The 24094-nt window shown below is 38.4% G+C and overlaps 1 protein-coding gene and 1 non-coding gene across 9 annotated transcripts in view; both read right to left on the reverse strand.

The window, feature by feature from the left end:
- The window catches only part of UTRN (utrophin), a 500711-nt gene that overhangs the window by 102215 nt on the left and 374402 nt on the right, over window positions 1–24094 (reverse strand). For all 8 annotated transcript variants that reach the window (XM_004752757.2, XM_004752758.3, XM_004752759.3 and 5 more), the window contains one exon: window positions 8470–8599. In XM_004752757.2, the coding sequence (XP_004752814.2) occupies window positions 8470–8599 (130 nt within the window). The remainder of the gene's footprint in view (window positions 1–8469; window positions 8600–24094) is intronic.
- LOC123387885 lies at window positions 20074–20177 on the reverse strand. Its single transcript, XR_006602381.1, has one exon. It is a non-coding gene; the product is annotated as a U6 spliceosomal RNA (small nuclear RNA).

Raw genomic sequence — 24094 nt, forward strand, 5'->3', positions numbered from 1 at the left:
CAGACTACATTAACCTGCTAATGTGTTACCTAAATCTTTTAGTAGGAACATCATAAAGATGATATGAATTCATCCACGTTGCCAAGGAACTTCTCAAATCCTTAAGAAAAAAAAGGATGGATGAATAGATACATTTAATGAAAAGTAGAAACTCCAAGATAAAGACCTTTAGGGAGTATCTTCCACAAAAACCCACAAGCAAGATCTTAATGAGGGAAGGAAAACAGAGAGGAAACCAGAAATTCAGAGCACACTGTGGAGGGAGATGAATGGTACATCTGATCAGAAGTTAAAGGAGATAGAACCCAAGTCTGGACACTTTTAAGTTTTATTCTTCCTGTAAAGTAAGTCAATGTAAATAAACCCAGCACTGAATTGAGGAAGGAGGACGCATCATTAAGAAAATTAACCTCCAAGGAAGGGAGCAGGAACATCAGAGACACCCTGGAACAGACCTGGCTAAGCAACCTGAGATCATCCAGCTTTCAATTTTCTATAACTGAATATTCCCTGAATTTCCTCATACTAACGACTGCTTGGTAATTTTTTCAAGCCATTGATGAGTACTGGACAGTAGTAGATAAGTCCCTGGGCGCTGGGGGATGGTACTGGGAAGAAAGAAGGAAAGCTGGGAATGTAAACTCCAGGAGGGGAAGGATATGTTTTGTTCACTATCATATCCTCGGTACCTAGAATACTTAGCCATTCTTACAAAAGAAGTTAGGCCCGTTTTATGTTTAGGTACTGCCATAATAAGTGAGAAGTTTAACTGAAGAGAAAATTTTATGCCTTTGTTTGCGTTAAACTGTTTAAAAAATGGCAAACCCTTTAACTCACTCTTGAAGATTCCAGCCTTCAAGAGGAACAACAAAAACAAGATAAGTATACTACTCCATTAAAAGAGTTTAGTATCCTCCTATACTTTAAATTTTAAAAAGTAATATTCCAAATGTCAATTACAATAAAATACATACATGTAAAATACTGCCCTCTTTTTTATGAGGCAAATGTAATTTACGGATGGTTGCAATAGTGATTAGAGAACATAGCAGATGGTGAACAATTAATTTAAAATGCTGTGCCCATCAAACTAACCTTTGTTATCATATAATTCTTCATCAAGAATGTTGATTTGTTTATTTAATGGATTTCGTTACTATGGCATGCATTATCATGCAAAAATGTTTTTGAAATTTTTACCCAATCAGTGGGCTTAGTCAGTCAACTCACATATTTTAGGAAAGCTGAAGACTAGACTCATTACATCCATACATACATTATAGAACTTTAATTGGGGAAGGATCACATTGCTGCTCTGTAGTTAAGGAACACTGGAAAAGAAAGCAACATTATATTTTTCTGTGCTTCTTCATGCATTACCACATTCTAATCTAATTTGGACTTGAGAAGCTAATTAAATTATTGTCTTGGTCTATAAGGCCTGAAAGCTATTATTTATCCTTCAAGTTTTTATATGAAAATTAAAAAGTCTAATATTGCCTAACCACCTCCTCCCTTGATGCTAGGGAAATCAGTGAATTGGGATGCCATCTGATTAAGCAGCCTGATATTTCAGTACAGAATAAGCAATAGTAAAGGGAAAAGTAAAGGGTTATACAATATATTTAACTACTGGGGCACCTGGGTGGCTCAGAGGGTTGGGCCTTTGGCTTTGCCTTTGGCTCGGGTCATGGTCTCAGGATCCTGGGATCGGGCCCCACGTCGGGCTCTCTGCTCCACAGGGAGCCTGCTTCCCCCCTCTCTGCCTGCCTCTCTGCCTACTTGTGATCTCTCTCAGTCAAATAAATGAATAAAATCTTTAAAATATATATATATATATATATATATATATATATATTTAACTACTGTATGAAATTTCTCTTAAAGTAGCAGAATATAGAAAATTACTTTGACTAAATAGCTGGAAGCACTTAGGATTACTGGGTTAACGAAGAGGGTATACTATGGTGGTGAAGAGCGCCAAGTTTAGCAACGAAGCCAACATGGCACCCCGGCTCTGTCCTGAGTTACAGTGTGCTTCCACACCCCACAAAGCCTTTGTTTCCTGATCTGTCAAATGGGTGGTAACAGTATTCACATCTCAGGGAGTTGTTACAGGGATTAAAGGAGACAAGGCATGTGAGACACCTGGCCCACTGAGCACGCAAATCCCTGAGCTACAAGGTACTCAAGCTGAGCCCATCAGAGCCCTCTCCGGTGATGTGCTGGGCTAACGAAGGCTGTCCCTCCCTGGTGAGAGGTCATAAGGTAGATGGTTAGAGGACAGCTAAGAAAATCAAAACTTGTAAGAAGAGAAAGGAGGCCAGAAAGAAGAAGCTTCTGAGTGGCATTCTAGTCCCTGTGGCCGGCTGTGACCTTGCCCTTCCTGTAATTTAGCTAGGGAGGATAATACATTTCCCCTTGTGTCTTCACTTAGGGAAGTTGGGCATCTGCCATTTACTATGACTAGAGTTCTAATTAATAAAGCTGGTATTAGGAAAGCAAAAAATGCCCTGGGAAAAAAAACACCCATCAGTTTTATGAGCCTAATTACTTACGCTGTAATGTATAATTTGTTCTCATTTTATGAGTTGCAAGGAAATAGCTACTGCCATCTTTTTTGTAAACCTAAGTTATACTAAGAATCAGTATAAAAGTAACTTCTACTAAACTGTATGACAGTTTCACATTGCACTCATTTAATGATCATGAAATTTTATTTGCATAAGTTTGCTACCATTGGCATAAAACGGACCTACTAGACTGAAAAATGTCACTTATTATTTCTTTGTTAATCATATACAAATTTCACATAGGAGAAAAGTATTCCTAATAATTGGCTATCTAAAATACTACAAAACATTAAATAATTCAAAGAAAACACTACACCCTGAGTTTAACATATTAACTACTAGTAAATGTAAATAGCCAGCTGTCAACGACCAGAGAGGAAAAGTGTTAACCCTTAATACTTTAGCATCTGAAAAAACGATAACCATTAATCACAAGTACAGTCAAACCTAATTATACAAAGTATACACACACACAAACACACACACACAGAGCAGAAAAAGACTACAATAAACTAAGAGATGTCTTTTTTCCCAGGACTATAATGAAAAGAAACAAAATCAACTAACCAAGTATACCAGACCAAAAAAGAAATAATGTTCCGACAGTCTAGAATAAAATACTAGCTGTAGCAACAGTAATGCCTTAACTGGCATGGTTTTTAAAGAAGACTCATGGGGAAATTGATGAAGACAATAATGCAATCTTCTTTATCTTAAAAATGAAAAGCTGAGAAGAGGAAAAGAGCTTTCCTAGATCTAAATATACAGTAATTTGCACAACTTCGTAAACACTTTCAGAGGTGAACTATACTCTCAAAGAGTTATAAGTTTTATTTAGCAGCTGATACCATAACCTCAAATCATAAAATACACACGCACATGTGCGCACGTGCGCCGGCATCCCAAGGCGGTGTGGAGAGAGAGACGTCTCTGCGAATCCGACCTTCAACCTGAACTGTAGGTGACAAATAGGTGAGAAGGCACATGTCCTCTCTGATTATCTCAAGAGGTTTGGGGGCCAGAGTGGGCTAAGGCTGACTGTGACTGAGTCCCCAGATGATCGCCTGTACGTCTACCTTCCCTGGGCAGCCACGTGGTTTTCAAAAGGAACTGAAAGCTGGGACTGAGAATAGTAACGGGGAAGGGGAGGCTGGGAGAATAAAGAAGCCAGAAACAGCTGTGCAGGGTTAAGAGGCTCTAGACACTGCAAGTGGAGAAGGAGCCAAGACAGTGGCCAATAAGCAGAGAGAGACAGAGCGAGAGAGGAGATAAGAGATGTGGTGAACGACAGCCAAAACACTTCGGATTAAGAAAGGTCACTAACAGGGCACCTGGGTGGCTCAGTGGGTTAAAGCCTCTGCTTTCGGCTCAGGTCATGATCCCGGGGGGCCTGGGATCGAGCCCCACATCGGGCTCTCTGCTCAGCGGGGAGCCTGCTTCCTCCTCTCTCTGCCTGCCTCTCTGACTACTTGCAATCTGTCAAATAAATAAATAAAATCTTTAAAAAAGAAAAGAAAAGAAAGGTCACCCACATAGAAGTTTTGAGCTCTGTTCCTGGATCTATGCTACATTAGCTTGTGTTCAGCATCACATTATTTTCTTGGCGTTTGCATTTTTACTGAAAAGGAAAGGGGGCGGGAAGGAAGGAGAGAAGCGAGGGAGAGAAAGAAAAAGGCACACCATTTTATCTACCTGACTCAGTGGGGGTCGTTAGGAGAACAAGAGAGTGAGTGGTTTTAGACATGCAAAGAACAATCAAAAGAATGATGAAAAATGTACTCTTCTATCAATCTACCTGTTCACAGATATAAACCAGGTGATTAAAATCAAATGAAAAACAATTCAACTGTGTTAAAAAGAAAATCAATAGAGTGACATGATTCAGATTAACAATAATTAAACAGTTCCATAATGGCTCCAACCAGATATGGGCGCTACTGACAAAGTTGTGAACTCTGTAAAATACCTATAATTATTCAGATGATTTCAGTTCAATTAAAAATTGTATTTACTTAAGAACCATTTATGGGTAGAATGAGTTATTCTGAGGAGTTAGCGTTCCAGACAGCCGCACTTTACCTATTTAGCTCTAGATTTTTATGGTTGCCATTTTAAAAGGAAAGATACTAAAATGTAGTATAAATTCCTATGCCTTCTCTTAAATGATTTATATTCCGTCTTCAAAAATAAACAAACCATAATTCATAGCTTCAATTTCCTTTTATTGTAAAAAGCCCCAAAGACTACTTTGTTTTGTTTTATTTTAGAAGCCTCGTATATCCGTTCTAGAATTTCTTTCTGCTCCTTGCTATCAGACTGCCAGCCAGCATTGCTCACTGTCACCCTTCTCCCTGTCCTGTCATTTCCATTTTGCCACATACCCACCATTCACTGGGAAACGAGTTAAACCAGTTACAACAGTGTCTAAAGTAAGAGTTAATACCTCGGAGAGAGCTGCTTCTCCATGAGTCCGAGTAGGATCTTCACTGTATTTGCTGTATGATATTTATTTTGGCTGCTCAGTTAATTTTACACACTTTTTCAGCTTCTCCATAAGGGAGAAAGATCACGAGGAAAGGAAGAGCTGAGCCCTGGACACAGTAACACAGTCAGGGAGATGATGGTGAAGCGGAGAGAGGAAGGCAGCTGGGGATTCAGAGCGCCATTGCTGTCCTGTCGGCGACAGGATGAGCAGGCACTGGCCGGCAAACAAGGAAGGAGTCAGAAGCTCCTGTGGTGATACAGACCGACAGGCAGGAAAAACCAGGAGAGGAGGCAGTTTTTCTGCCACCCAGGAAAACTGGGGCCAAGTCCCTGTGTAGCTTTGGGCTTCAGGGGAAGGAGCTCAGATGCCCTTCCAGGGGCTACTGGTGGTTTTTAAGCCTGGGAAGTAAACGCCAGTTCTGAGTTTCAGATTTATCACTGTAGTGTCTTTCTGATGCAGAGATACCAATTAAGAAAGAACTAACCTTAGTCCTAACAAAAAATGGCAAGGGCTTAAAGTAAGGCAGTAATATTAGTAGTGATTATTGAATATTTAAAATATACATACATGAAAGGTGGCAAGGGATTAGATCGTAAAAGTACCCATCACAAGGAAATATAATTTGTAACTGTGTGTGGTGATGGATATTAACTAGACTTATCATGGTAATCAGTTTACAATCTATACACACATCAAATTGTTATGTTGTATACCTTAAACTTCCACAGTGTTTTATGTCAATTACATCTCAATAAAACTGGGGAAAGGGGAAATATCTAGCAGAGCATATCTGATGAGATTATCAGCTACTTATCATTTCGTTGAAATAATTAATTTCTTTCTTTTTCATAGGCTTTGTCAGTTAATAGATTCCTGAGAGCAATTCATACCTATAACACTCAACAATAAAGTAAAACACCACAGGTTGCCACACACACACACACGATAATTAATAATAGGAAAAAATGAAAAAAAAAAAGATGAAAAAAGGCATTTAGAAAAGTCACGTAGAGAAGTTCTTTCTGAAATAGTTACTTAAAAGTAGAGAGATGGATCCATTTTGCTCTGTCACTATGCATGGTACATACAACATAATAAATAACTGCTTATTAAATGCAATAAGAAATCATTTTATCAGGGGGACCTGGGTGGCTCAGTCATTAAGCAACTGCCTTCAACTCAGGTCATGATCCTGGAGTCCTGGGGTCAAGTCCAGCATTGGGCTCCCAGGTCCTCGGGGGGTCTGCTTCTCCCTCTGACCCTCTCCTTCTCATGCGCTCTCTCTCTCTCTCTCAAATAAATAAATAAAATCTTTTAAAAAAAATCATTATATCATTTCTCCCTGATCTAGTCCCCTCCACAGTGATTACTTCACATACAACTAATGTTCAAATGCTCTTTATTTCTGATAGCAGCTCTACAAAAATAATGGTAAACAACAAAGGTATAAAAGCTATTATGGATAATTTTCTTTCATTTACTTTTAACAGCAAGTAAAATCAGCCAGCATTGCAGAAAGCAGTATCAGTATAGGAGGAAAGTATAAAAATTACTAACCATAAAAAAAAAACAAGAAAATCATAAAGTTAAACGATGACTTTTTCTTGACCCCCAATATAGTATTTGAAAGCGGCTTAGAAATATACCAAATCTAATAGCCAAATAAGAATGCAAAAAAGCGATTATTACCAAGCCCCTTAAACTGACTACCCACCGAGAAGGAAAATTTAGAGCAAAGTGAAGCTTTAGTGATATAATAACACATTTTTACCGTGATGAAGTAGCTTAACATAAAAATGTTGCCTCTATGTTACTGGGGAAGCAAGGAGACAAGAAATGCAGATTTAAGGTGGATTTTAAATTGGGTAAAAGTTGAGATGAGGGAACTTATTTTTCTTCCAAGTTTAACAACAACAATTATAATAGTGCCTTCTTTCTTGTTATATTTAGTCGAAATGTTCTGACTTTCCAGATCCTCTACACTCTGAACCAGACAGCCCCTACAAACCCTTTATTCCCGCCTCCTGCCTAAGCACACTGCACCCTGCCAGGGGCTTTGCTCCTCCCTGCTACTGTGATAATCCCATCCCAGTGGTCTTCCCTCTTCCCTGAACTCACCTGCTGCCCAAGCATCCCCACAGGTGCTCAGCTCACCCACGCATTCATTTAGCGTGTGCATGTGTAGGCTGTGTGCGTGTATGTGTGCATGTATATGTGTGTGTGTACATAACACACACATACAGAATCCTCAGAAGGAGTACTTCTTCAAAGCCAGAAATATCAATTAGGACGGATTTGCACACTGTGGGGTTAGTTGAAAGGTGGAGACCCAGCAATGACTTGAGTCACCAGTAGGCTGAGTGGAAAGACAATGATGCTGCTCGCAGAAAATGAAAGTTAGAAGAGATAAGTATGCTCTGTGTGTGTGTGTGTGTGTGTGTGTGTGTGTGTACAAAGACACACATAGCTAGGCTTGGAGGGTTAAGACTATCATGATCTTGAGGGGAAATTTATTCAGGTTGAAGTAGGGCTGATCTGACAAAGGCTGATGAGGAAAATGGCTACTTGTCCAAACGTCTGCTCTGGTTTCGGCTACAGTCAAAGAAAGCATTTTCCAACTGTACTTTCCTAACAAGTAATAAATGCTCATGAATTATGCTGCTGTACACAGCATGAGGCAGTCTTTTAGGTCTGCCTTCACTATGTGAAGTAAAAGATGAAAAAATATTTTGAATGGCATGTTTGTTTTTAAAAATGCATCAGTATGCTTTTATTGCCAACAGTGAAAAATCATAACAAAGATCTATGTTAGCCCCCGATTCATCTCTTAAGTTTATTGTATGATTTACGGCTATTTGCTGAGAAGGTAGTTTCTGTTTCCATTTTCAACCAAAGTATATAAACAGTACATGAATAGGTTAATTTTAAATTAAATAAAGTCTGTTGTCTACTTTTAAAAGAAAGGTGTTTTACTTTAGTGCCTTATTTTAAAAAGTAATCTGAAAACACAGAAGCTTAAAAAAATCCTTGCTTATTTATGTATTTATATATATTGTATTTTAAATGCCAGTCCTCTAGTTGCAATCATTTATCATGTAATTTGTTTGAACATAAGAAATACACATTTTTCTTTCTCAAAGAAATTACCTTTAGTTCCAGTATGCCTTTTCTAAATCTATTTGTCTGCAGTTAATTTTCTTATAAAATAAGGATACTGATGCATACAGTCATCTCATTTTAATGTAAAAATCTAGATATTTGATAATAATGACATATTTGATTAAACTAACACTTAGAAGAAAAAATTTTAGTATCAGATCCTGAAATACTATAAGGAAATTTCCTACTTGATTTCAGGATTTTGTTCCCCTCACATGTGTTTTTATGACGTATGAAAGAAACCAATCTCACCTGTTTTTGATTGTAGGTTTCTTCTTGGTTCTTCGGGGGCCTCAATTGGCTGATCAGCCAGGAAAACCCGAGCTTGGTCGATAGCATTCAGAACAGAATACTCTTTCTCCTTTAACTCTCGTCTCAGGGCCTTTGCAAAGAGAAGCAAAAGTTGAATTTGTAACCTACTAATGAGACATGTCAATTAGACTACTGACCATATTTGTCAAGGGAATAACTAATATTTAAGCAAAGTCTGAAGTGAAAATATAAATTTTACGCATATGAATGACGAAACATGAATAAAAGCAAAAAGATGACAGGACTTAAAGACGCAAAACAAAAATCTTTACAATATTCACCTAAGGGAAATTGTTATTGTGTATTTGAGCTTACACAAAATGTGCTTTTAGGGTGATCACTCCTGTCAGACTGCTCAAATAGAATAGCCTGTTCGAAGATACCTTTTTCTTATAAGACTGGCAAAAAAAATTACATCCAATAGTACAAGAGCAGGCAATTTCACAAGTAGTAATGAGATCCTCAGAAGTGTTTTACATTCTTTAGAATATATTAAGAAAAAAAAAACTAAGAGATGGAAACAAATTAAAGTACATGAAATCAAAACTAAACCAAAGAGAACACATAAAAGACAGTCTCCAATTATCTTCAAATACGTTCCATCTAGCATGCTGAGGCAATTACGATTTTTCCCTTGTGAGGTTTTCCATGCAAATTTATGGTTCTCAGAACAGTCTGCCTTTAGTACTTTCATTCTTTTAAGTAGGGTTAAACTTTCACCTCTGTTCCCATTAAATGTTTGGTGATTAAGACTCTAACTGACTAGGGTTTAAAAACAAAGCTTACTCACTGGCTACTGCAAGGTAAGAGGAAATGAAGATTTTCTCATGTGCTATTTGAATGCTGGTATTATTGTTATCCTCTTAAAACTACACACATAAACACCTCCTGGCTCTAATATTTTGCTTTTAGTGCAGTTTCCTTATAACGCATTACGAAAACTCCAGTTTTTGTTTTCTAAAATATCATATTCTAGTACAATTTTAGAATCAATACAGTTTTTGCTTCTGAAGACAACGATTTTTTAAATAGCTTTTTGTGTAACTATGTTGGGATGACAGGGTATTCGCAGGCTAAATCCTCATCTTCCAGAGTAAATGAAAGAAAAATAATCTAGAAAACCAGAATAATCATCTGATGTGAAAACCAGAGCTAAACACAAGAAAAATACCCATAATGATTTTTTTTTTGGTAAAGATTTTTACTTATTTTAGAGAGAGAGAGAGAGAGTGTGTGAGTTGGGTGGTGGGGTAGAGAAAGGAGCAGAGGGAGAGGGAGAGAAAGAATCCCCGGCAGAGAGGAGCTCAGTCCCGGGACCCTGAGATCATGACCTGAGCCAAAATCAAGAGTGTGATGCTCAACCTACTTAGCTCCCCAAGCGCCCCTCAAGTAATGAATTTAAAAGAGAACATTACTGGTGGGGGAGGAGGAGGGGAGATCAATGACAGAATGTTGGTTTTTCCAGTAAGAACTGTGAATATTATTTGACTTTTAAACTATTTACAATTATTATCTTGACAATAAAGATAATGAAGTGAAGAACAGCAAAAAAGCACATTCTCTAAAATCCATAGATACCTTCATAGCATCTATAAAACCAGACTGTGAGGCAAGCACAAATCAGCATATCCCCACATCAGCACCTTCGTGAGCATCAAATGACTATGTGACAAAACCCTCACCATCTCTACTGAGAAATGTGGCCTGTGAAGAAGTCCCCAGGTGTGACACTCAAGACAAGTAAGACAAACTTCTGACATTTAAAGTCTGTGATATGTGGAAACAGAATAGACCATAGAGAAACAGGGAAAATACATTTTAATCCAGAAATATATACAAACATGCCCAGGTCCTGAGCCTATTCTTTAAAATTTAGATTATTGTGTTGTTAAAGCAAAAAGCTCCAGATTGATGAAAATACTCCTAAGGTATCTACTTCCCAAAGCATCTGGAAATATAAAATATAAAATAATGGTATGAAAAAGTGTGTTGCTTAAAAGCCAAAAGTAAAAAACAGTGGGCAACACAGCAGATTTATAAAAATTTTAGTGATCCAGAATATTTATTCCCCCCAAACCCAAATCTAACCAGTAAATGTGGGAGAGGTAAAGATTCTTAAAATAATGCACAAGGGCTGTGCCACAGATCTTCTTTCTGAAAGGGAAGTCCCAGACATGAACCTATTTAATGCAAGTTGCTAAAAGGAAAGTGAAGGAACCAGAAGAATGACTCCTCCTTCTGGTTGATCAAATAGGATGAGGATTCCCAGGAGTGTTTGCAGATTTGGCACAAAAGGAAAACCAGGAAACACCAACTGGGTGATGATGGGGAAGGGGATTAAAAACTGAGAGAAGACAGAGCATAAAGGAATGTGACTCAGAGAAGGGAGCACAGAAGCAGTGCCGGTCCTCCAGAAACACACGGTGATTACGGAGCATGTATTTCACGAAGCATGAATTCTGATCTCCTGGCGGAGAAAGAAGATAATAGGATCCGTATGATTTAGGTGTACAGTAGTGCCCAAAGGGGAGTTCTGGATTATTATTAGTCCACAAAATGAGCATTGGCTAGGGGTCCGGGGAGTGCAAATCGCATCAGAGAGATTTGTGTTAAAACTATTTTTAGAATTTCAAACACCCACATGGAAATATATATTTGTCTACAGAAAGGATACTTGGGAACACTAGCCAGTCAACTTCCTTGACGGCTGGAATTTTACCAATTTAACACAGATGCTCTCATGATGGGAGATTCACTGGCTGCTGTTTACTCTGCCTGGAAGGCTTTTTCCTCAGATATCTACATGGCGTATTCTTCCTCCCAAGAGGCCTTCTCAGTGAAGCCCACCCACCCATGCTATTTAATGTAGAATTCACCTCTTCCATCCGCTACATTTCCCATCACCTTCTACTAAGCAAAGCAGGCATCTAGTTATTATGGTTATTGTTTCTCACCCGTTTCTCTCAGATAAAAGTTAAGCTCTACAAGGCTGAGACATTTTCTGTTTTTGTTTGTTTCTTTGCGTTTTGTTTTTCACTGTGGTAAACGAGGCACCCGACATCAGTGCTTTGGGACCTGGTAGAACTAGGGGGCTCGGAAATGCTTCTTCGTGGAGGTGGTGTCTAAACAGTGTCTTGTAGAGGGAGGAAAGTACTTCCAAAAGAGGAAACTAAACACTAGCAGAAGAACAAGGGAGTGTGATGGTGTGTGCACTGAGGGAACTTAAACATTTAGTGCCAAAGAGCTGAGCGGATATCAGGTCACAAAAACCACTGTATGAAATCCTAACCGAGCATGTGAGACAAGCCGTCATGGGCACTGGGAAGCCACGGGAGAGCAGGACAAGATAGCAGGGGGCTATGACTGTCCAATCTACATCCCCGTTTTTTACAGTATCATTGTCAGGTCTCTCAGATTCATGGAAAACGAATCTGAGTGTGAGAATGCCCCACAGGACTGGAGAATCTATTTTCCTTCCTAACCACATGAAACTTCAGCACTTTTTAGAACAATCTCTCTGCAAATGGCGTTGGCAGGGGAATGTCTCGTGAACTCCTTTGATATGCCAAGGGAGGGAAGTAGAAGAGGCAAGTGTGGGCACATGGGAACCACGCCAACTACGTGAAAATGTGGGGCTCGAGCACTAATGCTGGCTCACCACCTAAATATCCTACAGAAGAACATACATTTCATACAATATTTTGTAAATTTAATTTTATTATTCAATTTGTCCTATTTCAATTACATTTAATTGTATGTCAGAAACGGGTTTAACTTTCAACAGTATTAGACATATAATCATTTCACCACCGTTTACCTCTCAATTAGACATAAAAGAAAGCCAGCATTTCCTAACCACCTGGTGAACATTAATGATAAGATAATTAGACCCTAACAGAGTTGTTTTGTATACAGAGCTACAAAAGGCATTCAGCTTCAGGTTCCAATATCACATGACTTACATATGGGCTGCCTTTGTGAGTATAACATAAACTAATAGGAATTTTTCTATTTTAATGACTTTATATTTTCATTCAAAACAATTCTGTTCTCAGGCAATAACAAGTATTGGCCATGATGTGAAGAAGTTGGAACCCTTATATACTGCAGGTGGAATGATAAAATGGTGCAGCCACTTTGAAAAACAATCCAACAGTTTCTTGAAATGTTAAACACAGGGTTACCACATAACCCAGCAATTCCACTTCTGGGTAACTTACCCAAGAGAACTGAAAGTAATGTCTACATAAAAACTTATATATGAATGTTCATACCAATATTGTTCATTATCACCAGAATGTGGACAACCCAAACATCAACTGGTGAACAGATAAAAAAAAAATGCTGTTATACCCATATAATGAAAAGTTTTATTTAGCAATAAAAATGAATGAAATACTGATCCATGCTCCAACATGGAGGAACTTTGCAAATGTTATGTAAATGAAAGATGCCAGACATAGAAGCCCATTACTATGAAATGCCAAAAGGGATAAGGTTATAGAATCACATGGTAGAACAGTGGTTGCTTAGGGATGGATGGTTGGGGGAAGAATGGGGGAGTGATGGCTCATGGGTGCGGGATTTCTTTTTGGGATAATGTTCTAAATCTAGATAGTGATGATGGTTGAACAATTCTGAGATTATACCAACAGCTACTGAACTGTTTTTTGATATTTTATGCTGCGAGGATAGTATCTCAATAAAGTTACTATTAAAATAAAATAGTAATTCTGTTCTTTCTTCCAAATAAGTTCCCAAGGTAATCTGTTTATGTCTAACCTCTATGCCCACCCATCCACAAAGGAGTAGCTCATTGCGTATGTTCAGTATGTTCCCCCTCAGAGTTTCCAGAGCACTTCCTATTTCTCTAGCATAGCTCATCTTGATGTACTGTGACCATGCATCTGTCCCCACCATTATATTGCAGTTCTTCTAGGATATTGCTCACATCTATTCATTTGAAATCCTCTTCAGTGCTTGCCTAGACATATATAGAAAGTACACAACAAATGCTTAGGGAATAAGGAATAAATGAAGGAATGCTTTCAGATTAAATACTAGATAGGATTCCAAAATAGGGAAGAGCAAAATAGAACAAAGTCTCCCACATGTGATTACCCTAAATTGGATATCCTAAATCACTGGATTCCAGTTAGCTCTGGATTACTTGAACTATATACTTTGCAAATTCTTAAGTAAATAATTTTTTAAGGCAAAAGTAGTTTTCTCCAATAATCTAATTATCAAAGGTATTTTTATAAATATTTTATTTGTAAGTAATCCTTACACCCAACATGGGGCTTAAATTTACAACATGTGATCAAGAGTCCCATGCTCTACCCATTGAGCCAGCCAGGCACTCCTTCCTATTAACTAATTATCAGCTAGTCAATACTAAGCATTTTAACTTACTGTTGATTACTATTGAATTAATAGCAAAAAATCTTTTTTTTTCCTCCCTAGATAAACAAATAACAGATTTCACTGAAAGGTGTGGTATGGGCTCACTCCATCTTTGTCTTTTTTTTTCCACATCCTAATCCATGAGGTAACTATATAGAGCATAGTTTCAAAGCTATTGGAGTCATTAAACTAAAGGGGGAATCTGTTATTATTACAGTGTATCAAATCCACCTGAAATGTATCAGCTTAAAACAATGGTAACTTATTATTCAAGATTCTTTGGATTGGCAAATTACCCAGCTCCTCTGCAGTTATAGTCAGCTGTCATTTAACTGGGATTGCAAGTCTAAAATGGGTTCATTCATGTGTTCAGAAAATATTGTGCACCACTAGCTGAAATACCACAATTTCCCTCTATATGGTCTCTAAATGCCCTGTTGGCTGGACTGGGCTTCTTTGAAGCCTGGTAATTAGTGTTCCCAAAGAGTAGACTGAAAGCTGCAAAATCTCTTAAGACATAGACTCTAGAACAGCCCAATGTCTAATCAAACTTCCTGCACTTATAAAAATGCTCTAAAACCATGCTGTCTTATATGGTAACCGCTGGTGTCATGCAACATTTGGTACCTGAGATATGACTAACTTAACTGAAGAACTAGATTTTAAATTTTATCTAATTGTAATTAATTTAATTTTAATTTAAGTGGTCACATAGGGCTAGCTAAGAGTTACCACATCAAACAGTACGTTCTAGAATCTACGCTTCTGCCACATTCTGTTTAAAGCAAGTCATGAGGCCCAGCATAGAATCAAGAGAATGGGAAAGTACAATGGATTTCTTGGAGAGGGGAACAGCAGTGATCCTCAGCATAGGGGCTGAGATACAGTGAATCATGATTCATTATTATAACAATCTACCACACAGGATAAAGGGAACGCTGGGGGACGTATGTAGTTTGGTAATATTTTATATAAGTCATCATGGAAGGCATCTCAAAGACAGTGATATTTGAAGAAACAGCTGAATGAAGTGAGGGAGCCAACCCTAAGAATATCTGACAAAAGAGCAATCAGGAAGAGGGAACAGCAAGTGCAAAGGTCCTGAGGGGACCTTGGCTTGGCAGGCTGGCACTGTCAGAGCTAGGGAAACAAAGAATGGTGGTGACTGCTTCTATAAAAATGTTTTGAATCATGAAAGGTAGAAGGAAGCAAATCTTATTGGTTGGTAGTAACCACATACTTCTTTATACAGTAGACATCTAGCTCCCTTACTGACTCAAGGCCTTTCCATTCTAACAAATAGTTCAAAGACCTCAATCCCCCTGCCAAGCCAGCACCTGTGAAATCAAACTTCACCCTATAAGCAGTAGACCAGATCAGTTGTAACAAGGAAGAAGATACAAAATAACTTCAAAAACTAAATTTGAAACTCTATTTGAAAAGTTGCATGCTCTGAAGTTTTTAATATAAGGAAATATGGTTTCAGATATTGCAGAAGTCAAGAATAGTAACTGGAGACCACAATGATTGTCCCATGGCCATAAGAAAATGTTCAATGTCTCTCTCATCCTAAAGTGGCATAAGGGTATATGACAGAATTTTCCAACGAAGATTTCCACCAAAATAAAAAGTTTTAAAACATATTAAATTCATATAATCTAAAGGAAATATGCCAAGCATAAGAGAAAATGGTAGTTAATAAGCCACGATCCCAATCCTCAGGAAACTTAGTCTAAAGAGAAGAGAATGCTGGTCACAATATGTTAAGGGCCACAAATCTTTGAGAGAAGAACAAACAGGACATGAGGAAATGTGGAGAAGATGGAGGGAGGTGGAAGGGGCACAAGCAACTGTGTGTTGAGAAAGAAAGTAGAATTAGATTAAAGGTAATTAAGGGAAAAGCAACTCAAGGAAACAGAATAAAGAGGTGAAGTAATCTAGTCTCTCATTGTTTTCCTCGTTAAGCAGCTTTTCCATCTCCTTTAAACTAAAGGAAGCCTGGAATGTCAGATTAGTGAAGACCTGATTCCAACAGCAGAGCTTAACCAGAAAAATCTCAGTGTTTTCATTCTTAACAGAATTTCTGCAAACCCAAGATGCCACTTAGCAGAGCCCACCTTTCCTGTCACTTCACTGCCCCCTTTCAGACTCGGGGTACTGTTTGGCAGCTTACTGGTGTGTCAGGCACTCAAGAGTGTCAGAGTTCATTGCTCCTTATTCAATTTTAAAGGCCTAAAAAGAGATTCTCAATATGCTCTTGCAATGTCTAGGAACACTTCCCCGCACCTGCTATAATTGGGAAGGACGGGGGATGAAGGGATAAGAAGGTACAGATCTTCCTTCACTTACGATGAGGTTACCCCACCGAACGCTGAAAATATCGTAAGTCAAAAATGTACTGAATACACCTAACCTACCAAACATCATAGGTTAGCTTAGCCTCCCTTAAAGGCACTCAGAACACATACATTAGCCGACAACTAAGCAAAATCATCTAACACAAAGCCTACTTTAGAATAAAGTTGGAGAGCGTGTGTCATTTATTAAATGCTGTACTGAAAGTGAAAAGCAGGATGGCTGCCTGGAGAGAGAATGGTTGTCAGCAGGATCGGTCGTTGACCCTTGTGACTGTGTGGGTCTGGAAACTGTGGCTGCCCCTGCCCAGCATCACAAGAGGGAATATCCTGCTTAATGCTAGCCCTGGAAATGACCCAAGTTCAAAATCTGAAGTACAGTTCCTACTGAATTCTTATGACTTTTGTCCCATCATAAGGTTGGAAAGCTCTAAGTCTACCATCGTTAAGTCAGGGACTATCTGCATAAGGAAGTGACTCGGATGGCTTATGTCTGAAAATCTCTCAAGTCAATCCGCTATTCATTTTCATCATGAACTTGGCTTTGGTTCACTGGAGTATCTGTGTTGCTGCCAAGCAAAGAACAGTAATATCAGTTACTCCTGGAGCACTGACATGGGCAGGACCTTGCAAATCACTTGATGTGAAAACAAGGTCTGAGAAAACCCGGAGGGAGGACAGGAATTCCTGAAATCCCCTTCTGTCCTCAACTAGCAACCAGCCACACTGCCCTGACCAAGGGGAGACAAGGGGAGAAGAGAGGCACACACGTGGGTGTCATCCCCTCTGCATTAAGGAACACACGGCTCCTTTCCTCTCTTTAAACCCATCATCCAAATTGTCTGGATACCAAATGCCAAAGTTCACTGAGATGCACTTTTCCTCAAGTTTTCTAGACCATAATATTAGAATTACAGATAAAGCAGATCCTTTGGCTCTCTTGCTTAAAACCCTCTAATAGCTTTGTTGCACTTGGAACAAATTCTAAACTTCCTACCAACATCTGGATCTTCCAGGGTGCCTGGGTGGCTCAGTGGGTTAAAGTCTCTGCCTTTGGCTCAGGTCATGATCTCAAGGTTCTGGAATCAAGCCCCGCATCGGGCTCTCTGCTTGGCAGGGAGCCTGCTTCCTCCTCTCTCTCTGCCTGCCTCTCTGCATACTTGTGATCTCTCTCTCTGTGTCAAATAAATAAATAAAATCTCTAAAAAAAAAAAAAAAAAGATCTGGATCTTCCTTGCTCTCCAAGTTCAACTGTTAAATACCCTAAATAGTCTCAAAGTCTTTATTTCTGCTCCTAGAATATGCCAAGTGTTCCTTTTTCATTTCCTGTGTAATCCAGAATCAAGGAAAGAGAACTCCCAAGAAATGGGAGTAGCCATACAAAGCTTGTCTGCAAAGAAAGCAACGTGGAATAAGTGGAATAACCCTGAGCAGCAGAAGAGGGAAGGGGTCATTTCCGTTAGCCTCTCATAGAAAAAGTTGTTTTGGTTGGTTGTTTTTTGTGTTGTTTTTTTTTTTAAGAGATTTTATTTATTCATTTGAGACAGAACAAGAGTGAGAGAGAGAGAGCACAAGCAGGGAGAGCACCAGGCAGAGGGAGAAGCAAGCAGACACCCTGCCAAGCAGGGAGCCCAAAGTGGGGCTCAATCCCAGGACTGTGGGATCATAACCTGAGCCAAAGGCAGACGCCTAACCAACTAAGCCACTCAAGTGCGCTGAAAAAGTTATTTCTTGACACAATATCTGTGTGCTTTCTCAGCAGTCTTCTTCCCACAGCCTTTATTCACCATCACTTGTGGAGGAAAGTACTAGCTGCTTTACCAGCTTTGAATGACCAGTTACGGTATCCAACCCTCCATTAGCAAGAACAACAGAATTTAACTCTATTAAAGGATAAATTATTTAATTCTAAGAAAAATGGAATCATGTGATCCTCCAAAATTAAGTGAAATTGTTTGGAAAGTATAAAACTAGGTTGCAAGTTTCTTGAGTCACTTTAGATTTTAGAAAACAAATATATAATATAATGTCTTCCTGTGAACCAATATATCTCACACTAAAACAGCAAAGTGAAGCTCTGTGATAGCAAAAATGGATAGCCAGATTATGTCACATACACTAATTTGATATAAATACCAACTTTCCTCAACTGATCAGCCCAACAATGTGTTATCTTTTTCCCAATCCTTCAACGTACAACTAAATCAAATACATTCAACCAATTCTCTCCTTTCTCTTTGAGAGAAAAACAGAATCAGACATCTGACATCCCAAAACTGCTTTCTGAATTTCCACCCTGTTATGGGATACCAGCATTTTAATGGTAACAATACAAGGTTCAAGGAAAGAGGGGGGGAAATGAGAAATCACAGGCAAGGGCGCAGTGAAACTTCACTTTCATACATTGCTAGAGGCGGAAAATTGCTTCAATCACTTGGGAAAGTCGGTTGGCAATACATCAAGACTCATTACTATGTTCATATTGTGTGAAGCAAGAATTTCACCTTTGAGAATATATCCTAGGAAAATGATCCAGAAAAAGCTATAAACACAAAAGTTTTCATTATAAAGTTATTTATGATTTAAAAAATTCGAAAGCAATTTAAATTTCTAACACCTGGAAAATATTTAGGCTCACTACGGTATGGCCACACTAGGGACCATTATGTAACCTTGAAAAATTACTATGATAATGACTACATAGCAACATGAAGAAACAGACATGACGTATATTTAAGCAAAAAAGACAGAATAAAAACTATGTCCCCTACTAAAACTGTGTGAAAGATAAATATGCAAAAAGAAAATATTCATGCAAAATGAAAATGATTGTGTTACAGTGGTAAACTTAAGGCCAATTTTTTGTTCTTTATTTTATAAAATCTGTAATGATATTAGTTTCATAATTTAAAATTATACTCTTAAGAAAGGAATACTAAATGGAATCTAGCTCATTTATCATTGAACAAATTATTACATTGATTTATTTTTCATTTTTTATTGAAGTATAATAGACATACACCATCCTATTACTATCAGGTATTTATCTTAGTGATTTGATATTTTATATATTACAAAATGACCCCCACAAGAAGTCTAGTTACCATTTCATCATCACACAAAGATATTACTGTATTATTGACTAGATCCCTTATGCTGTACATTATATACTCATGACTTGTTCATTTTGTAACTCTGAGTTCATACCTCTTAGTTGCCTTCCTGTTATTTCACCCACCCACCAACCCCTCCCCACTCGGGTTACCAAGAATTTACTGTACCTATGAGTCTGTTTCTGTTTTGTTTTGTTTATTCATTCATTCTGTTTTTAGACCCCACATGTGAGATCATATAGTATTTGTCTTTTTCTGTCTAACTTATTTTGTTTAGCATTATACCCTCTAGGTCCATTCATGTTGTCACAAATAGGAAGATTTAATTCACTTTTTATGGGTGAGTGACATCCCATTGTATATATACCACATTATGGTATATATACATTCCTCATATATACATTCCTCATTACTAATGGTATATATACATTACGAATGTATATATACATTCATATACGTTATAGTATATATACATTCCTAGTGTATATACACATTATGGTATATATACATTCCTCATTACTAATGGACACTTAGGTTGATTCCATATCTTGGTTATTGTACATGAACACAGGCATACATATGTCTTCAAAATGATATTTTCAATGTCTTCAAATAATTACCCAAAAGTAGAATTACTGGATCATATGGTAGCTCTATTTTTAATTTTTTGAAAGAATCTGGAGCATTTCAGGAATTTACATGTCCTCTTGCACAGAGGCCTAGCCAACCTCCTGTGTATCATTCCAATTTTAGTAGAGGTATTGCCGAAGCAGGCACAAATTACTACTTTTAAAGAATGGCATTATTAGTAATTACAAACATATTTTAGAAGCACAGTTTTTATATCTATAACAACCATGAAACTTGCTCATTATGTTTCCTACACGACCTCTCTGAAGCTAGATTTATTCTAAACATATAACACATGACAACAGAGTTACTGAATGAGGCATTCCCTATGTTTAAGGTACTGCCTGTGTCTGTGAGGAGTCTTAACCCATCCTGCTTTCAAGGTGTCAAATCTCTACACAAAAGAGAACCCAGCAACAGTCAGTACCTGAGAGTAAAATAAGCTACATTTTAAAAGCTATCTCAACAATTAGAGATACGGCAATTCTTTCCCCCTTAACAAAAATCTTCCCAACTCCTGATCTGAATAATTTAGGTAATATTAAAACAGAAAGAAGGTAACCTCTTAACAGGCTATCATACTAAAATGCAGAGTATAATGGTGTTGATCAATTTTCTTACAACTTCAAGTATGTCATATAATTGAAATTATTTCTAGCTCTTGAGGAAATAGTGCTACTTATATTTCTGTCAGCTAATCTTTATTAAAGATTCAGCTATTCAAAGTAGAAATATCTTCAAAAGGGTATATTCTTTTGAACATGAGTGAATAAAAAAGGATTACAGAGAGCTAAAGAAAGAGAAAAAAAAGGAACAATCATATCAAAGGACATGTTATCTCTGGGTATGTATCATTCATTTAACATTCAACGAATATTGATTATCTAATGTGTCAGGCACAGACAAAGAGACAACAGAAAATAAATAAGTAATTACGTTAGAGGATGATCGATGCTACAGAGAAAGAAAAAAGTAGAACAGGGTAACAGAGATTAGGGGCACTGGGAAGGGAGTTTTGACTGGTGTAGACTTCACTGGGGAGGTGCCACAGGAGAAACATTTGAGAACAGAGGAGTTAATCATGTGGATAGATGGGAAAGAGCATTCTAAATACAGAAGACAATATGGTGAAGACACAGTTAGGGGCCAGTGTGGCTGAAACCAGACTTCACGAGAGAAAATAGTAAGAATGAGGTGAGCAAGGTGTGAGTGGGAGGTAGGTCACATCATGTAGGGTCTTGTGGACCATTCTGAGGACAGTGGTTTTTATTCTGAATTAAATAGGAAACGACTACAGAGTTCTGATTCCTTGGAGTAGGAACACTCTGGCCACTGTATTAACAATAATACAGGGGCACCTGGGTGGCTCAGTTGTTAAGCGTCTGCCTTCAGCTCAGGTCATGATCCTGGGGTCCTGGTATCGAGCCCCACATCAGGCTCCCCACTCAGTGGGAGGCCTGCTTCTTCTTCTCCCCCTCCCCCTGCTTGTGTTCCCTCCCTCCCTGTGTCTCTCTCTGCCAAATTAATAAATAAAATCTATAAAAAAGAGTAACAGAGACATAATTATAGCTCCTAATAGATGGTAACCAGAACATGGAACCAACAAGATTTTCTAATGGAGGGAATATAAGAGAAAGATTAGATTGAAGGTGATTATTTAATTTTTTATCTAAGCAACAATAGAATTCTTTCCACTGAAATGGGGGAAGATCGGGAGAATGATTTTGAGCAGCAAGTTCAGGAATTCAGTCTGGACTTACTAAGTTGGAGATGTCTATCAGATACCCAAGTAGAGATGACATGTAAAGATATATAAATTCAGTAGTGACTGGCATACCAGAAGCCACATAACACCAGAGAATGAGTTCAGCAAGGAATGGGCATTGAGAATTGCATAGCCTGGCCCCTGGTGCATCCCAAGTTTAGGAGGCTGAGGAAAGAAGGAAGGCCCAGCAGAGGAAATTGAGAAGGAGCTACCAGGGCGGTAGGAAGAAAACTAGCACAGTCCTAGAAGTCAAGTAAAGAGACTGAATAGAGCAACAGTTAGTGAGCTGACAGGAAAAGAAGGACTGAAAATAGATCCCTAGTCACATCGCCGCTGACACTAGCACACAGAGACAGAAGTAGTTACAGTGAGAGTGGAGGCTCAGGATGGCTTATGTGACAAAGAGAATGCTTGTAGTAAGTTTTAAGAGGCTTTCATTATTGTAAAAGTGTTGTTTTACATATGTCAAAATAGAAACATTAATGTTTTCTTTTTTTTTTTAAGATTTTATTTATTTATTTGACAGAGAGAAATCACAAGTAGTTGGAGAGGCAGGCAGAGAAAGAGAGAGGAGGAAGCAGGCTCCCTGCTGAGCAGAGAGCCCCATGCAGGACTCGATCCCAGGACCCTGAGATCATGACCTGAGCCGAAGGCAGCGGCTTAACCCACTGAGCCACCCAGGCGCCGGAAACATTAATGTTTTCTTAATGCCAGTCTGTTTAACCATAGAATTCGCAGAGCCCCTTGTTCAAATTTCAAGATGGCGGCAGCAGAGCATTCAACCAAGTCCACGGGGCCCTTCTAAAAGTGGAGCTTAAGGTAATCCCATAAAGTCTGGAACTCACACCCAGGAAGCGGGCTCTAGATGCAGGGCATCTCCACTGGAACGAATAGAAGTATTGCTGGTAGAGCAGGCTTTCTTAGCTTCTGGTTTCAAAGAAACACTTAACTACTTATTGGAGAATACAAGCAGAAAAAATAAATGATACAAACATAAGGAGAATTTGTTAGAATGTAATTTACTTTTTTTCCCAACTTGCTTTCAAAGCTAAATCAGCATATATGGATCTGAAGTCATTATAGTATGACAGCAAAAAAGGGCAGAAGAGTCATTAAATTTGATAGCACTAATAAAACTACATGAGAAAAGGGAAAGAAAACAGGCTTACTTTTCATTAGTATGCAGACAAAATTTTAAAAAAAAATCTCCTTCATAGAGCTTTAAAAGTTTTGGTTAACATCCCTAAATGAACATTTAATATATAAATTCATTTTGGTTCCACCCCATTGACATAAAAAATGATGCCTGAATCAGAATACTAAGTATGAATGTTAAAACTAAGATAGGATTCCTCAAGCTTCACACAGTAATAAAAGAGTATTCTTCCCGACACATTTCAAAACACATACACACATAAATGTATTCCTTCATTTGGCAAGTATATTTAATATCTACTGTTACCAGGCATGGTATCAGGCACTGAACTTGTATTTTTTTTTCCTCTTTCAAGTAAAATTGAAAGGGAAGGTAAGCAACACCTCTTGCTCTAGTGCATACTCCAAGTCATGCCATGACTAATTTGGAGGATTTTCCTTCCAGGAGTTCTGATAATAGTCTTTAGTGAATTCTTATTCCGAGATCTCTTTTTAGCTCAAAGGCTACTCGCTCTGTGAAGACTTACCAAGTCTTCCCAAGTACAGAGAATCCTGATTCATCTGGGCTTCCCTGGCCGTGGGCTCATGCTCACAATAACAAGCTTTTGGTATCCAATGTAGTTACTTTTTTCAAGCCTGTCTCTGTGGCCAGATGGTGAAATCCCTGACAGCAAAATTAGTCTTCCGAAGTGAAAGATGCCCAGTGCCTAGCAAAGTATGTGGCAAATACCAGTAGCAACACAGAAGTTTGTTGAATGAATACATAAACTGGCAGAAAAATGAAACTGGGCTAATTATGCCCAAAGGCAATTCATTGGAAATGGGCTATTATAGTCAGGGGATGGACTGTAACTGCTTGGTCTCCCAAACCTCTCCTTCCTGCTACATTTGCGGTCCACTCTCAATTTCACCACCAGACAGTGCCAGCTGTAAGGCTGCCTTGCCTTTCCCTCTAAACTTGGATATTCCATGGCCCTTTGGGGTAAAGACCCAATGACACCTGTCAGGCTAGGAGGTAAGTCAGCTGCAGACAACTAAATGGAGTGTGGCCTGTAGGTGTAGTCTCATTTCTAGAACTGCTGCTTCGGGAAGGAATGCGAGTGACAGCTTTACCCACAGTCCTTAGTGGGCTCTGCGTTTAA

The sequence above is a fragment of the Mustela putorius genome, unplaced genomic scaffold (assembly GCF_011764305.1).
Source record: "Mustela putorius furo isolate JIRA1106 unplaced genomic scaffold, ASM1176430v1.1 tig00003863_pilon_pilon_pilon, whole genome shotgun sequence".
Lineage (NCBI taxonomy): Eukaryota > Metazoa > Chordata > Mammalia > Carnivora > Mustelidae > Mustela > Mustela putorius.